At 36.3% G+C, this 18,280-nt stretch overlaps 1 protein-coding gene across 24 annotated transcripts in view; it reads left to right on the top strand.

Moving 5' to 3' along the window:
* Positions 1-18,280, top strand: part of ABI3BP (ABI family member 3 binding protein) — a 245,220-nt gene that overhangs the window by 48,670 nt on the left and 178,270 nt on the right. For all 24 annotated transcript variants that reach the window (XM_050782015.1, XM_050782036.1, XM_050782037.1 and 21 more), the window contains exon 2: positions 17,708-17,887. In XM_050782015.1, coding sequence (XP_050637972.1) covers positions 17,708-17,887 — 180 coding nt within the window. The remainder of the gene's footprint in view (positions 1-17,707; positions 17,888-18,280) is intronic.

Genomic DNA, 18,280 nt, shown 5'->3' on the forward strand with positions numbered 1-18,280 from the left:
TTTTCCATATGCTCATGAAAATATTTGTTCCTTTTTTATGTTTGAAGTGCAATTTGGGAGTCCTATGAAAAAATTTTCTGGAATTATTAGTGTTTCCTTAAAAAATTATTTTCTGATTTATTTGGATTTTCTTGCACTTTAATAGGAAGATAGCATTTTTTCTGGATGAGATGTTAGAGACATTCTTGAGTATTAGATTGAGAGTGAATTTGGGATTCCTCAAAACATTTTACAGAGGAGAAAAATGAGGCTTAGAGAGGACAGCTGACCTAAAGTCAAACACAATTAAAGGCCAAGTTGATGTCAGAAACCCCCCTCTTTCTTCCACAACATATTATTAATAATATGAGATGCCCACAGTGGAGTTGAGGGCAAATGGCCTTTCTTAGAGCCTCCTGACATCTCATGGCCACTCAGCTTTAGTATATGAGGCCACTTGGCCACATTCTCAAGATAGTTCAGCCATTTCCCTCTAGTCCATGGAAGACTTTTGATGCTATGAAATCTCCAAATGAACAACTATATGCCATCAGTACAGGGTATTTATGAACTAAGCAAATTACAAATAATTCATGAAGATGCCAAATGTCTAAACAAAGATGGTGGATAAAACCATTGGTTCCAGTTTCATCTCATGTTTTTTATTTGCAAAACTTAAAAAAGATTTATTTAAGAAAGCTGTGTGATTTTTTGACAACGTTTTTACAAGATGGCAAAATTTTCATTTTTTATCATGAGTATTTTCAATTTGCTCCGTGGAACAATGTTTCACAGTAGAAATATGTAATCTTGCACATGCAGGATGTTTTGGTATTGGTAGAAGTAACATTTTCTGCTTTGTCCTGTAAATAATCATTCTGATTAAACAATCTCTATTCGGTCAATGGAATTTAATGAGTGCCCAAATTGGAGTTATCAAGAGAAGAAAAGAAAAAGAAGTATCAGTCCTTTTGGAAAATTACTCAGAGTAATATTAATTTAAATGATATATTTTCTATTTTTTGATACCTGATCACTCTGAGAATTGTAAGGACAGGATTTTAAAAATTAAAAACAGTTAAACTTATCTACTTTCACCTTCATGAAAATCATTCTTTGACATAAGAAAGTCAATATTACACTTCATTGTCAAAAGAGGCTCATGTCTGGCATTCTATCAGCTGGGAGTGAGTGGGAAAAGTGTCAGAGACCTTGAGTATCGGTGTCCAGTACTTAGCTTTTCAGTGAAGATGAAATCATTATATGGTTTTATCTGTATTTACTATTAAGAATTTAGTTAAGTGTAGTAATTGTCTATTATAAATAGAAGAGTTGATAGTTTTGTTTCCCTGGTAAATAGCATTACATAAGAAATATACATATATTAGAAATATACATATATAATTTCACTTTTTCTTGGAAAAATTTTATTATAATATAATCAACATTTTTAAAATAGTACAATCAAAAGAGGCTGATTATGAAGACAACTGGAAGATATAAAAATGTTGGCTTTAATAACTATGTGAATACTACTGTGACAATAGCAATAAAAAGCTACTGATGCATGCAACAAAACATATATCGTCAAGACATTTTAAGTGCAAGAGGCCTTACATAAAACACTACATACTGTGTGATTTTATTTAATGGAAGAGTCTAGAACAGGCAAACTAATCTATGATAGTAAAATTAAGAAGAATCGTTCCTGGGAGGATGTTGTGGGAATGAACTGGGAAGGGGCGTGAGGAAATTTTCTGGGTTGATGATGATATTATAAATCTTGATAAAGGCTTGGGTTACATAGATGTATGGCATGTGGGGAAAACAGTAATGTATAGTTAAGATTTATGTATTTCACTGTACCTAAATTTTATATCAAAAGAAAAATATAAATAAATATTAAACTTTAGTTAATGACATGCATACTGAAGTGTTTGGGGGTGAAGGGTACTGAAATTCAGTTGACATGGAAATTAATTAAAAATTAAGATGGATTGAATGGTGGACAGAGGGATGGAGATGAAATGTGTATGATTGATGAGTAAGACAGGAATCATTGACTTTTGTTTGCTACCTTATGGCTGTGCTCTGTACAATTCATGTGTTTTGTATGTTTAAAATTTTTTATAATAAAATGTTGGAAAATAACTCATCTTTGATTTTAAATCTCTAAATATATTGGTTAGATTTAAAGACACATAATTGACATTCAGAAGTTAGTAGTATTCCAGATACAACATTTTACCTCACGTGTCTGCAGAAATAGTTCTCAAAAACCCTAATTAACAGAATTTGTTCACAGACCAAAATATGTGTAAAAGTCTCATGATAGGAAACTTAACAGAGTTTTGAACGAAGTTTCTTTTCTCTATACTGTATTGAATATCTGTAAATGTCTTTCAAATGACATTGGGTCCATTCATTTTATTGTCGATGCACTGAATTTGAAAAGAGTAATGGTTCTCAAACTCAAGTATTCACCAGAATACCCATACAGCTTGTCAAAATACAGATTGCTGGCCCCAAAGTTTCTAATTCAATAGGTCTGGGATGGGGTCTGTGAATCTGTACTTCTCACAGGCTCCCAGATGATGCTGATTCTCTAATCCAGAGACCACACTTTCAGAGCCCTGGAATTGAGCCTAGCCCATCTTCCATCAAGAGCACTTCATACCATCACTTCTTACTTTAAAGAGCCACGGAATGCAAGCAAATCATCTCCATGAATTTTCATGAAAATAAGGAAAGAACAAAAAGAAGGGAAATGAGTCTTGTTAAGTTCCTTAGCCTATTGGGTTACTTTTCTGTGTATTAAAAAACAATAATGACTAAGAATCTACCATTTTTCCAAAGTGGTACAGAAAAAGTATTACAAAATAAATGTCAACACCTTGTATTTTTCTCCTTTCTTCCTTACCTGCTTTTGGTATATCTATCCTCATGGGATAAAAACTATTTTTTGTGACTAATTAAACAAAACTAAAGGGACGTTTTCTATATATATTCTTTCTTTTACCCCTTTTATCAGGTTCAGAATCCCTCAAAAAGTAGCGTTATTTCACTAATTGTGCTAATCATGCTACACTGAAACTGACTTATTCATCTACCCAATTTACTAGAATGTCCAGTCTTTGCAATCAGACATATCATGTTTGAATTTGTGTCACTAATGCCTACTACCTAGTAGTTAATGAAAGGAATAAAATAAAAAGCAGATAAGTAAAAATATGTTTGTCCCAAGGTAAATATAAATTTTATTTAGTTTTTTTGGTCAGTTGAAGTTAACCAAGTCACTGTCCCACTTACCTTACAGCAGATACCCACTTATGATCATTGATTGTGTGAGGTTGCCTCTCTCACCTTCCCCTTCCAAAAAAAAAAAAAAACCTCAGCACACTTCAAACTTTAAAGAGTAATTTTAGCATAATCAGATCGAGGGAACGTGTGCAATTGACACCTGTGTATGTCTCAGAATGAGGTGTCTTCTTAAGAATGAGAGACTGCTGACTTAGAAAGTAGTCTTTGAAAAGTAATTTTCCTACTTGGCTGTTAGTTGGGTTACTAAGTAGGTAATGTAGTTATTGCTCCTTTGGTAAAACTATTAACCTTGCCAAATGGTGCTGAAATGTCCACATTGGCAGGTTCAGTCTGTCTCATTCAATCATCCAAATTCACCAGACGGTGAAGCATTGGACTGAGGAATCAAAGCACTGGGAATTCTGACCAAGGTGGAAACTCTGGTTGTTTTAACTGAATTGGAACTCACTTGTGCAAACAGCTGGGCAAACAGATAAAAAGTGCCCCATTAGGAAGAGAAGATTTTCCCCCTTGAACTTTTTGTAAAGTGACATTTCTTTCTAAATTCGAAAGTAACTATCCTCTAGGTATTTGGTGACCAAAATGTCCTAATAAAAAGCTCACTACTTGACTCCTAGGAATTATCTTTATCTATTTTATCATTTTTATTGGATCTATGGGTATTGCTTAGGTGTGGCTTTGTGAAGGGAGTGCTCCAGGTGAACTGAGACTTTTAATATCCGGAACTCTGAGAGCACATGTTGCATGTGGGAGCATGTCTTCCAGCTGGCAGACTTAAAACAAGGCATCTTGGAGAGGGAACGTGCTGTTCTGTTTGCCCTGGAGCAGAGGTCATGGAATGCTGTCATTTGAGCTTCTTGCTAGCATGTGTTCATGTATAAGTAAAGTCAAGTTTTGATTTTTTAAAAAAGCCCCCATTCCTTGGCACTGAGGCAGCTATCTATGTGGCTTATCAGACTTTTACCACAGCTTTTATTCTGCACATTTTTTAAAGGTAATTATTCTTTGGATTTATACAAATCTTCCTTTATTTAATAATTGTAATCAGAATTTTTTCTTGTGTTTTCTGATTTGTGTTTATAGAACACAAATAGGGATGCCTTCTGTCCACCTCTAAATCTGTGTGCTATTAATTTACTGAAGTCCAGAATAGCTTTTCCTCTATATTCTTATTTAAATTCCCAATTCATCATACGGAATATATGTAATTTCCTTTGTAAATGAGGGATTACTGTGTCCAAAGTGTTTGTAGCTGAGTTCCTATCTAGCCTGCACCAGGCATCCTACTAGTATCCCTAATTACCAGTAACAGCAGAATTCGGAGGCAGGGAAGATAAAAATGAAAGGCGTGCAGTAAGAAGGGCAGGATGGGTGGGATGGCTTGAGGCGTATGAGGAAAGGTCGGGATGGTAGGTTGGTTACCCTTGTCAAATCTTTCATTTGTGTAAGTAGCAACTATTTTTGCATGGCCTTTGTGAATGTGGCTAATGTATATAGTCACAAAAGATGGTTTGAATAGTTCCATAATAAAGATGATAAAATAGATAAAATAGATAAAGATGATAAAAAGATGGTTTGAATGAGTTTTGCATTGCATAACCTGAACAACTGTCAGCGACAGTCCTCTTTCTGGAAGACATGTTTTAGAGCAGCTGTATGTTCACTGCCCACTAGTTCTTTGTAAGCACTCGGAAATTCCATACTGGGACCTAGTAAAACTCCATTCCCAAAGAGTTGGGAAGACAGTGATGGAGAATCTGGGATTTTGAGAAAAGATTCCAGCCTGGAGATCAGAGAGCTGAGATAAAATGAGATATATGGAATTGGTAGTTGGAATATAAGAACTTTAAATTCAGAAAGGATTTGCCTAACAATTATTCTGTGTTTCTGATTACAATTCTGCACACACACACATGCATGCACAGGCACACGTGCATGCACACACATACGCACCCACCAACAATGTCCACCGCCACCAAAGCAGTTTAATTCCTTCTACCTACTTTGTTCTTTCATACCATCAACCACTGCAGGAGGGGCCATGACTTTGTTCATCTCTATAACCACCTTACACCAACTCTCCTTCTGATGGAAGGTCATGTAAGCATCTTGCTGTTTCAGCACTGATGAAAACAGTTTTAATACTGTCCAATATTACTTAATTGATAATGCCATTTAATTTTCATTTTCCTTAAAGTATTTAGTTGAAGCTGCTATGGTTTTTTGTTATGAAAATTTCCACCGGCATCACTGACTTTCAGCTTGTCTCTGATAAGAAAAAGTCATTTTATGGACTAACACACAAGACTACACATATCTATATAAGGATCAGGAACAACTGAAGATACTTGTATAATTGCCTCCGGCCACTCTCTTCACAGTGACTCTTCGTCACAGGAAAATTACTGAAACTCCATGGTTTTTGCCTTTTAATACCTTTCCTTGGATCTTGGTTGCAGGACAGGAGGAGTCATTTGAACAGAAAACCTATGCTATGTGATCCCTTTTTGACTCCCTAAGAATTAAAGAAAATGCTAAATTATTGCCAATCTCTGTGTTTGCTTGTTTGCTTTTTTTTTTTTTTTTAACTTTTAGGTTCAGGGGTGCATGTGCAGGTTTGTTATACGGGGAAACTCATGTCACAGGAGTTTGTTGTACAGATTAATTTGTCACTCAGGTACTAGCCTAGTACCCAATGGTTATTTTTTCTGATCCTCTCCCTCCTCCCATCCTCCTCCTTCAAGTAGGCACCAGTGTGTGTTGTTCCCTTCTTTGTGTCCCTATGTTCTCATCATTTAGTCCCCACTTATAAGTGAGAATGTGCGGTATTTGGTTTTCTGTTCTTGTGTTCGTTTACCAAGGATAATGGCCTCCACCTCTATGTATGTTCCCACAAAGGACTTTCTCTTGTTCTTTTTTAAGATTATGGTTTGTATATCTTAGCATTAAAGTTTAATACAATCTATGTCATATACTATGATTTTTGGAAGCTTCTGACAGTAACTGCTCTGCTTAATACATAAACTTGAGATGTGACATCTTGACAGCTCCTTAATAAGCTGATGTGACCACAAAGGCATTGGAATGTTTTCTACTTGTAACCCACTGTCAGAGAAGAGCATAGATATGTTTGAAACTTAGCATTGTCAGTTCTTAAAGCATAATAATTTCTGAAAGGACTGGCTAACTTTATGTATGCTAAGTGGTGAATATGAGTATTAGACACTGTTAAAACTAATTCTGCCAGTGCTGTAAGATGCTTGAATGACCTTCCGTCACGAGAGTCTGTATAGGGTGGTTACAGAGATGAGGAAAGTCATAGCCCATTCTACAGCAGCATAATGGCATGCCAGACAAGAGATTCAACTATGTTGTGTATGTAGGTAATTTCTTCTGTTTTACTGCTAAGCGATATCTCACTGTAGGGATGAGCTATAAATATTTATCCGTTAAACTGTTGATGGACATTTGGGTTTGTTTCTAGTTTGGCAATGCTTTAAATATTTGCACACAAGTTTTTGCACATACGTGTGTCTTCATTTCTCCCGAGTAAATACCTAGGAATGAAATTAATAGGTTATTAGCTAACTGGCAAGCATTTTCCCAAGAGGTTAGACCATTTAAAATTTACACTCAAAATTTATGAGAGTTCCAGATGTACTACAGTTTCCCTAACACTTGGGATTAACAGTCTTTAATTTCAGCCATTCTTATGTATAATATTTCACTGTGGTTTTAATTTGCATTTCCCTAATGACACAGGATGTTAACCAAAAGTTGGTAAACTATGACCTGCAGGCCAAATCCAGCCCACTGCCTATTTTTAGAAATATCGCTCTATTGGCAAACAATTTCAAAAGCTAGTAGAAGACAAGGAATGATAAGATCAGAGCAGAAATGAAGGAGACAGAGACACGAAAAACCCTTTAAAAAATCAGTGAATCCAGGAGCTGGTTTTTTGAAAGATCAACAAAATAGATAGACCACTAGCCAGACTAACAAAGATGAAAAGAGAGAAGAATCAAATAGATGCAATAAAAAATGGTAAAGGGGATGTTACCACCGATCCCACAGAAATAAAAACTACCATCAGAGAATATTATAAACACCTCTGTGCAAATAAACTAGAAAATCTAGAAGAAATGGGTAAATTCCTGGACACATAACCCTCCCAAGACTAAACCAGGAAGAAGCTGAATCCCTGAATAGACCAATAACAAGTTCTGAAATTGAGGCAGCAATTAATAGCCTAACAACCAAAAAAAAAAAAAGTCCAGGACCAGACAGATTCACAGCCAAATTCTACCAGAGGTACAAAGAGGAGCTGGTACCACTACTTCTGAAACTCTTCAAAACAATAGAAAAAGAGGGTTTTCTCCCTAACTCATTTTATGAGGCCAGCATCATCCTGATACCAAAACCTGGCAGAGATACACACAAAAAAGAAAATTTCAGGCCAATATCCCTGATGAACATCAATGCAAAATTCCTCAATAAAATACTGGCAAGCTGAATCCAGCAGCACATCAAAAAGCTTATCCACCACTATCAAGTCAGCTTCATCCCTGGGATGCAAGGCTGGTTCAACATATGCAAATCAATAAACATAATCCAGCATATAAACAGAACCAAAGACAAAAACCACATGATTATCTCAAAAGATGCAGAAAAGGCCTTCAACAAAATTCAACAGCCCTTCATGCTAAAATCTCTCAATAAGCTAGGCATTGATGGAATGTATCTCAAAATAATAAGAGCTATTTATGGCATACTCACTGCCAATATCATACTTAATGTGCAAAAACTGGAAGTATTCCCTTTGAAAACTGGCACAAGACAAGGGTGCCCTCTCTCCCACTCCTGTTCAACATAGTATTGGAAGTTCTGGCCAGGGCAATCAGGCAAGAGAAATAAATAAAGGGTATTCGAGTAGGAAAAGAGGAAGTCAAATTGTCTCTGTTTACAGATAACATGATTGTATATTTAGAAAACCCCATTGTCTCAGCCCAAAATCTCCTTAAGCTGATAAGCAACTTCAGCAAAGTCTCAGGATACAAAATCAATGTGCAAAAATCACAAGCATTCCTATACACCAAGAACAGATAAACAGAGAGCCAAATCATGAGTGAACTCCCATTCACAATTGCTACAAAGAGAATAAAATACCTAGGAATCCAACTTACAAGGGATGTGAAGGACCTCTTCAAGGAGAACTACAAACCACTGCTCAAGAAAATAAGAGAGGACACAAACAAATGGAAAAACCTTCCATGCTCATGGATAGGAAGAATCCATATCATGAAAATGGCCATACTGCCCAAAATAGTTTATAGATTTAATGCTATCCCGATCAAACTACTATTGACTTTCTTCACAGAAATGGAAAAAACTACTTTCAATTTCATATTGAATAAAAAAAGAGCCAGTATAGCCAAGACAATCCTAAGCAGAAAGAAGAAAGCTGGAGGCATCACACTACTTGACTTCAAACTATACTAAAATGCTACAGGAACAAAAGCATCATGGTACCATAACAGAGATATAGACCAATGGAACAGAACAGAGACCTCAGAAATAATACCACACATCTACAACCATCTGATCTTTGACAAACCTGACAAAAACAAGGAATGGGGAAAGGATTCCCTATTTAATAAATGGTGCTGGGAAAACTGGCTAGCCTTCTGCAGAAAGCTGAAACTGGATCCCTTCCTTACACCTTATACAAAAATTAACTCAAGATGGATTAAAGACTTAAACGTAAGACCTAAAACCATAGAAACCCTAGAAGAAAACCTAGGCAATACCATTCAGGACATAGGCATGGGCAAAGACTTTGTATCTAAAACACCGAAAGCAATGGCAATAAAAGCCAAAATAGACAAATCGGATGTGATTAAACTAAAGAGCTTCTGCACAGCAAAAGAAACTATCATCAGAGTGAACAGGCAACCTACAGAATGGGAGAAAATTTTTGTGATCTATCCATCTGACAAAGGGTTAATACCCAGAATCTACAAAGAACTTAAACAGATTTACAAGAAAACAACCCCATCAAAAAGTGGGCAAAGGATATGAACAGACACTTCTCAAAAGAAGACATTTATGCAGCCGACAAACATGAAAAAATGCTCATCATCAATGGTCATTAGAGAAATGCAAATCAAAACCACAATGAGATACCATCTCATACCAGTGAGAATGGCGATCATTAAAAAGTCAGGAAACAACAGATGCTGGAGAGGATGTGGAGAAATGGGAACACTTTTACACTGTTGGTGGGAGTGTAAATTAGTTCAACCATTGTGGAAGACAGTGTGGCGATTCCTCAAGGATCTAGAACTAGAAATGCCATTTGACCCAGCAATCCCATTACTGGGTATATACCCAAAGGATTATAAATCATTCTACTATAAAGACACATACATACATATGTTTATTGCAGCACTGTTCACAATAGCAAAGACTTGGAACCAACCCAAATGCCCATCAATGATAGACTGGATAAAGAAAACGTGGCACATATATACCATGGAATACTATGCAGCCATAAAAAAGGATGAGTTCATGTCCTTTGTAGGGACATGGGTGATGCTGGAAACCATCATTCTCAACAAACTAATGCAAGAACAGGAAACCAGACACTGCATGTTCTCACTCATAAGTGGGAGTTGAACAATGAGAACACATGCACACAAGGGGAACATCACACACTAGGGCCTGTTGGGGGCTGGGGGCCTGGGGGAGGGGTAGCATTAGGAGAAACACCTAATGTAGATGATGGGTTGATGGGTGCGGCAAACCACCATGGCACGTGTATACTTATGTAACAAACATGCACGTTCTGCATATGTACCCCAGAACTGAAAGTATCATTTAAAAAATTATTATTGGATTAAAACAAAAAAAAATCACTCTATTGGAACTTAGCCATGTGCATTTGTTTGTATGATGTCTATAGCTGCTTATGTGCTATGATGGCAGAGTTGAATGGTTGTGGTACAGGACATCCAACAAACCTAAAATATTTACTATCTGACCCCTTACAGACAATATCTCCCAAACCCAGCTATTGGGCATTTTTTCATGTGCTTCTTGGCTATCCTATGTCTCCTTTAATGAGGAATCTATTTAAATTTTTTGTTATTTTTTCATGTGTATTTCTTTCTTCTTATTGAATAGAAAGAATTATTTGTTGTACATAAATACAAGTCCTTCAATAGATGTATGTATTGCAAATATTTTCTCCCAGTGGGTCGCTTGCCTTTTTTTTCTTGTTAGTTCTTTTAAAATTCAAAACTTTAAAAATTTGACCTAGTCCAATTTATCAGTTTTTAAAATCTGTGCTTCGTATGCCATATCTCAACTGACAGGAATTGACTTTATTATTTTGATATCTTAGAAAATTTGACTTTGTATAATGAAATAAGTAGCTGAGTAAGTATAGAGGTTGGAACTGTATGTGAAAATTGTGCAATAAAAAAAGAACACACTATGGATAAGAATAGGATTATGCATTTAATCCTGAAATGATGTTATTATTTTATTGACATCAGTATTATAGCTATTCTTTTACTTAGTATCTTATGGAAATTAATATGGTACCTCATCTGTTTTAAGTCCGTATGTGCTATTTAGAATAATCTTAATTTCTTTGTTAGTGTCTGCCATATTGAAAACAAAATAATAATTGTTGCTACACTAATAAGTATTATTTACTTTTAGAAAAGCGCTTTAATATTTGCAGCTTTTCTCTTGAAGTAATTTTATTATGTTGACCAACTTGATATCCACAATTTAAACCACATTCTGAAATATTTTTGAGAATGTAAGATAACCTTATGAAATATTAGATATGAAAGAATTCCTCCTGCTAAATGGATTATAATGATGATTCCTTTCTCTCCCGTCAGCAACCGGATGGCCATGATAGTTTAGCTTGTCTCACTAAGTACCATGTATTAAGGCTGTGTTCCCTAATAACTCCCTATTAGGGCTATGTGTCTTTTTGGTAAAACAATTTTTATTCCTTTGGATATATACCCAGTAATGGGATTGCTGGGTTGAATGACAGTTGTGTTTTAAGTTCTTTGAAAAATCTCCCAACTGCCTTCCACGATGGCTGAACTAATTTACATTCCCACTAGCAGCGTGTAAACATTCCCTTTACTCCACAACTTCACCGGCATCTGTTATCTTCTGACTTTTTAATAATAGCCATTCTGATGGTGTGAGATGATGTCTCATTGTGGTTTTGATGTGCATTTCTGCAATAATGAGTGATGTTGGGAACTTTTTCATGTGCTTGTTGGCCACATGTATGTCTTCTTTTGAGAAGTGTCTGTTCCTATTCTTTGCCTGTTTTTTAAAATGGGGTTATTTGGTTTTTCTGCTTGTTGATTTGTTCAAGTTTCTTATAGATTCTGGATATTAGACCTTTGTCAGATGAGTAGTTTGCAAATATTTTCTCCTTTTCTATAGGCTGTCTGTTTACTCTGTTGATAGTTTCATTTGCTGTGCAGAAGCTCTTTAGTTTAATTAAGTCCCACTTCTCCATTTTTGTTTTTGTTTGGGAGACTTTGTCATGAAATCTTTGCCAAGGCCTGTGTCCAGAATGATACGCCCTAGATTTTCTTCTGAAGTTTTTATAGTTTTAGGTTTTACCTTTGTCTTTAATCCATCTTGAGTTGATTTTTATATATGGTGAAAGGAAGGTATCCAGTTTCAATCTTCTGCATATGGCTAACCATTATCCCACTCCATTTACTGAATAGGGAGTCCTTTCCCTATTGCTTGTTTTTGTCAGCTTTGTTGAAAATCAGATTGTTGTAGGTGTGTGGCCTTATTTCTGGGCTCTCTAACCTGTTATATTGGCCTATGTGTCTGTTTTTGTGCTAGTACCATGCCGTTTTGGTTACTATGGTCCTATCGTATAGTTTGAAGGCAAGTAGTTTGATGCCTCTAGCTTTGTTCTTTTTGTTTAGAGTTGCTTTGGCTACTTGGGCTCTTTTGTGGTTTCATATGAATTTTAGAATAGCTTTTTCTAATTCTGTGAAAAAAAAATGTCATTCATAGTTTGATAGGAAGAACATTGAATCTGTACATTGCTGTGGGCAGTATGGTCATTTTACAAATATTAATTCTTCCTATCCATGAGCATGAAATGTTTTCCATTTTTTGTGTCATCTTTGATTTCTTTCAGCAGTGTTTCGTAATTCTTGTTGTAGAGATCTTTTACCTCCACAGTTAGCTGTATTCCTAGGTAGTTTTTTCTTTTTGTGGCTATTGTGAATGGTATTGTATTCTTGATTTGGCCCTTTGTTTGGACATTATTGATATATAGAAATGCTACTAATTTTTGTCCATTGATTTTGTATCCTGAAACTTTGCTGAAGTTGTTTAACATTTCTAGTAGCCTTTGGGCAGAGACTACAGGATTTTCTAGGTACAGAATTATGTTATCTGCAGAGAAACAGTTTGACTTCCTCTCTTCCTATTTGTATGTCTTTTATTTCTTTCTCTTGCTTTCTGTTTCCTGATTGCTCTAGCTGAGACTTCCAGTACTATGTTGAATAGGAATGGTGAGAGTGGGCATCCCTGGCTTGTGCCAGTTCTCAGAGAAAATGCTTCCAGCTTTTGAATGTTCAGCATGATGTTGGCTGTGGGTTTGTCATAGATGGCTCTTATTATTTTGAGCTATGTTCCTTCAATGCCTAGTTTGTTGAAGAGTTTTAACATGGAGAGATGTTGTATCAAAAGCCTTTTCTGCATTTATTGAGATGATCGGGCAGTTTTTGTTTTTAGTTCTGTTTATGTGATGAATCACATTTATTAATTTGCATGTGTTAAGCCAACCTTACATCTCAGAAATAAAGCCTACTTGATCATGGCAAATTAGCTTTTTGATGTGCAACTGGATTGATTTACTAGTGTTTTGTTGAGGATTTTTGCATCTGTGTTCATCAGGGATATTGGCCTGAAGTTTTCTTTTTTCATTGTGTTTCTGCCAAGTTTTGGTATTAGAATGATACTGGCCTCATAGCATGAGTTATGGAGGAGTCCCTCCTCCTCAATTTTTTGGGGAATAATTTCAGTAGGATTGATACCAGCTTATCTTTATAGGCAGAATTTGGATGTGAATCTCTCTGTCTCAGGGCCTTTTCAGGTTGGTAGGCTTTTTGTTACTGATTCAATTTTATAACTCATTAATGTATTCAGGGTTTCAATTTCTTCCTGGTTCAATCTTGGGAGGTTGTATGGTTCCAGTAATTTATCCATTTATTCTAGGTTTTCTAGTTTGTGTGCATAGAGGTATTTGTAATAGTCTCTGAGGGTTTTCTTGTATTTCTGTGGGATCAGTGGTAATGCCACCTTTGTCATTTCTGAGAAAGACTTTTTTTAAAAGAATTTCACAACATTCTTTGAAATATTAACAGATGCACTAAGGTGTTGCAAACGGAGGATTAGAACCCACCATCGTAGATCCAAGATTCTACTTTGCAAACATGCAGTTTTTTGTCTAAGACCTACTAGTGTTACTTTCTCAAAATGTTCACATTCTGTTTTTTTCTCACTCCTGTTGACATATGCTTTGTTGCTCATATAAGGTGCAATAAAACGTTCTTCCAGTTGTCTTATTTCTCTGTACTCCTCGGCTCTTCTGGTGACATATATACCATTTTTACTTATAGATGTTGTACTAGTTAAGCTTGTATGATGTGGTATTATTTTCTATGATCTCTACCTTAAGGCACTCACCAGAGGTCTTTATACTAACTGTTGAAAGATAACTGTCATTATATGACTAGTATTCCAAACTATTAAACCAGAATTACACTAAAAATAAATGTATTATCAAAGATTAAACATTAGCATAGAATGTACATAGGCATACCTCAAATTATTGGAGAAATTGTCCAAGAGTGTAAAATATCATTTAATACTCATCTAAACATTCATTCAAAGGAACACTTGAACTTATTTATACTGAAGGAAAAAAAACTTGCTTAACCTTTTTGCTGACACTGAAAGGGTCAATTTGGTAATAACTGAGTAAGTCAAGACATGTAGGCAAGGCAAACCAAAGATAGAGGGAATCCATACTGGGTGGACAACCTGAGCAAAGGTGTAGGGCCAAAGCCTCATATGCATTGCAGAATGTGAGAGGATTGTAAGGGTCAAAAACAAATGAGAAATGTTGAAAAGTAATAAGAGAAGAAGTAATATGTGGTAAGATAATGAAGACATTTGAGTTACTAGCTCTAAAAAAAGAACTCAGTGTTAAAATTAAGTTTGTGATGCTGTATTGAGGTGAGATTTGTCTGTATTTTTCTTTTTCGGAACATTTTAAGTTTAGCTCAAGAGAGTAGTATGAACTGAAATTTCAGAAAAAGTAGAACAGCTAAATGCCAATTCATTTGAATAGTTATATGATGCCGATGTATTTGTGGATATACATTGTTAGCAAAAGGGAGAGGGACTGGAGTCATGAGAAGTCCTGTGCATAGGAGGTGGATTACTTCCACTTTGTTTGGAAAAATGGAACAACTTTCCTTGTTCTCATCTGATGTAGCCATCTTTTCCACTTTCCCATGGAAGAAATAATGTTGATTCATCAGGCCAGAGTCCATGAGCAAAGGTCTAACGTGATGATGATGCTGTGACTCTTGGCTCTTTGTCAAATATGAATGCAGCCTATGTGTACTAAGATTTGTTCAATGCTCCTTCCCAACTAAGCATTGGAAATAAGCTGGTTGTGTTTGGATTCATTGTGAGACTTGATAGCCTTCTAAGGTAGCAGAATATGTGTTCGATTTACATTGGTTCCATTCTACTGAGCAGGATAAAGTAACGAGTTAATCTAGGCACATTATTAAAAAGGGAAAAAATTGACTTTGACAAAATCTGTGTTTTATCTGAAGTATAAATCATCTCATCAAAACCTGGCAAAGTTCACACAAAACACTAGCAGTTGGCACCCCAACTTGAGCATTATGATCTGGGGTGTGGTCACTCCTTACTCTTTTGGACAGTTACAAAGTTCTCAATGAAAAGGGAGCAGTGCGGTCCAGCCTAGCGAGAACCCAAGATCTAGTTTTGACCCTACTTTTAACGTGCTGGGTGCCTCAATTTCCTCATTTGGAGGAATTATACTAGCTGATTTGTAAGGTTTGTAAGGTCCCTTTTCAGATTTTGGACAGGCCACTCAGTATCTCTGGGTTTTAATTTCGCCACAGTGTAACAATAGCAGTCTGAGATTCAGGAAGTTTATAAAAATGTCATCAAGTTCTTGGAAAGTAAAAAGTACTATGCACATACATTCAAACTATAGCCTTAGCTGCTGAGGTATGAATAATCCTCACAACCTAGTATCCAAGAAAGGGTTATTTTTCTTTTTCCAAAGGCCTAATTGCATCATTTTCTGTGGTTAGATTGAGGCTGTGCAGGCTGATTTTGGGTGGCATAGAATAAATTCAGTGTGACGATGTTGGGGAGCACATGCTGTACAAAAGTGATGATTGGTATTTGTACAGGCTAAGTCTTTGATTAATGAGAAATAGAATGTGAATTATTAAGTTGGTAAATTCAGTCTTTTCAATAGTCAAAATGTTTTTTAAATATTAAATCTTTGGAGAATAAAGAAAAAACATAATTCAGGTTCACAATCCTTTATCTAAAACCCCTGGGGCCAGACATGTTTTGGAATTCAGAAATTTGGAGAGGAGGGTTAGAAAATAACTAGGATGCCAAGATTATATATTACATAACTTCTTCAGTGGGGTCTTGATCAACACCATTTAACTGAACACATTTCTTCAATGAAACACGTGAATAGTCACCCTAGTGGATTAAATGAAGATTGAATGGCCTCAGGATGGTTCTGACTGGGATATGTTGCCAGATGAGTTTGAGACAAACTTCCAAAAAAAAAAAAAAAAAAGACCAAAAAAAAAACAAAAAAACTACAAAGTTTTTTGGTTTCTGAATCATGGCTAAAGAACTGTGGACCTGTATTAATAAGCACTTGTTGAGCAATTACTATGTGCCAGCTTTAAGGTTGTGCCATTTACATAACTGATATGATTTGACTCTATCTCAATCTCATGTTGAATTGTAATCCCTAGTGTTGGAGGTAAGGCCTGGTGGGAGGTGATTGGATCACAAGGGTGGTTTCTAATGGTTTAGCACCCTCCCCCTAGTGCTGTCTTGTGATAGAGTTCGCACAGATCTGGTTGTGTAAAAGTGTGTGGCACCTTCCCCTTCTCTCTCTTCCTCCTGCTCTGGCCATGGAAGACTTGCCTGCTTCCCTTTCACCTTCTGCCATGAAAGTTCCCTGCAGCCTCCCCAGCCATGCTTCCTGTACAGCTTTAGGAACCATAAGTCAATTAAACCTCTTTTCCTGATAAATTATGCCATTTCAGATCTTTCTTTATAGCAGTGCGACAACAGACTAATACACTAACCTTTGTAAATAACTCAGCAAGAAGGTAAATGTTATGTATCACTTAGAAACCAGGAAGATAAGGCTTGAGTATCTTCAGTGGGATGCCAGAGTCACAGAAGTGGGGTTTGAACCTGGTTCCTTCTGGCTGCAAAGGCAAAAGACAATGTGTTTCCTCACCTCTTGGTCAAGATCTTTGGTTGGTGTGATTATTTGCCTCTGTTGCCTTAGTAGTTTAAAAATAAATGTCTTGAGAATTTGATTAAGCTCTCTCTTCTCATTCTCGACAGTCTCTCTGGGAAAGTTCATCCAACTATCACTTATAAGCTAATGACACCCAGATGGGTCTGTACTCCCATCCTGAGTATCACACTTAGAAATCCCAATCACTACTGGGCATCTCCATGTACTCCCAGATGTACTCCCAATGGAACTAATCATTTTTCTCCTCAGCCATTCTCTGCCTTCCAGCATTCCCTATTCTACCATCTCAGTTACTCCTAAGACAAAAACCTTTTTTCTTTGCTCCCTTTCCAACTCTGTCAATGAGTAAGACTTGTGGATGTGGCACTGGAAAGCCTCATAGAGGAGGCTGGGCGTTTTTGAGCTGTAGTAATTCCATTTTACCAATGAGAAATTTCAGGTCCTTTCACCATACCCAGACAGTGTGTATAAACCAAAGGTTCTGACCAACTTGGAATAGCCAAAATAAACCAAATTCCATCTACCTGCCCAATAATAAACTACTAAGTATTGAACGGTAAGATATACTTTTTATTCTAGGCTACTCTATGTTATTAAGCTTCATTTTGGGCATTTGGGTGTGTGTGCTGCAATACTGAGTAGCAAAGTAGACAACATGTTTTTCAAGAACAATGCCTCTAGTCACCAACACTTGCTGGGAATTTGGGTATGATGCTAAAAAGGGGAGGTAACAGCCATCGATGTTTTCATTCCCATTGTTAGGTAAAAGGCCAAACCTGAAAGTCCACATCAATACCACAAGTGACTCCATCCTCTTGAAGTTCCTGCGTCCAAGTCCAAATGTAAAGCTTGAAGGTCTTCTCCTGGGATACGGCAGCAATGTATCACCAAACCAGTACTTCCCTCTTCCCGCTGAAGGGAAATTCACAGAGGCTATAGTTGGTAAGGTGTTTGGGTGTCGGGCTGGGAAGGAAAGGAGGCAAGAGGTGGTGGGTGTAACATGACCTACAAATCTTGATGTCAAGAACTATTTTTTCTACATCCTTAGTTTAATCAAATGGTAGAATTACAAGACATCTTCATAATTTTTGCAACTCGTAGCATAATTCTTTACATTAAAAAAATTATTGCATACAGAAATAGTTATCTTCATTGTCCCTGGCCATATACCTCAAAAATTCGTAAGGAAAAAAATAGATGAAATGTCTGGGATTAAATCTCTGTAAGATATTATGTTATGTGGACTAGTTTTCCTTCCTGCTGTATCTTACTGTCTTTTGATAGTACAACTACAGCATTTTGAGTGTCTTTTCATGAAAAGCTACATTTTAAAAA

The sequence above is a fragment of the Macaca thibetana genome, chromosome 2, assembly GCF_024542745.1.
Source record: "Macaca thibetana thibetana isolate TM-01 chromosome 2, ASM2454274v1, whole genome shotgun sequence".
NCBI lineage: Eukaryota > Metazoa > Chordata > Mammalia > Primates > Cercopithecidae > Macaca > Macaca thibetana.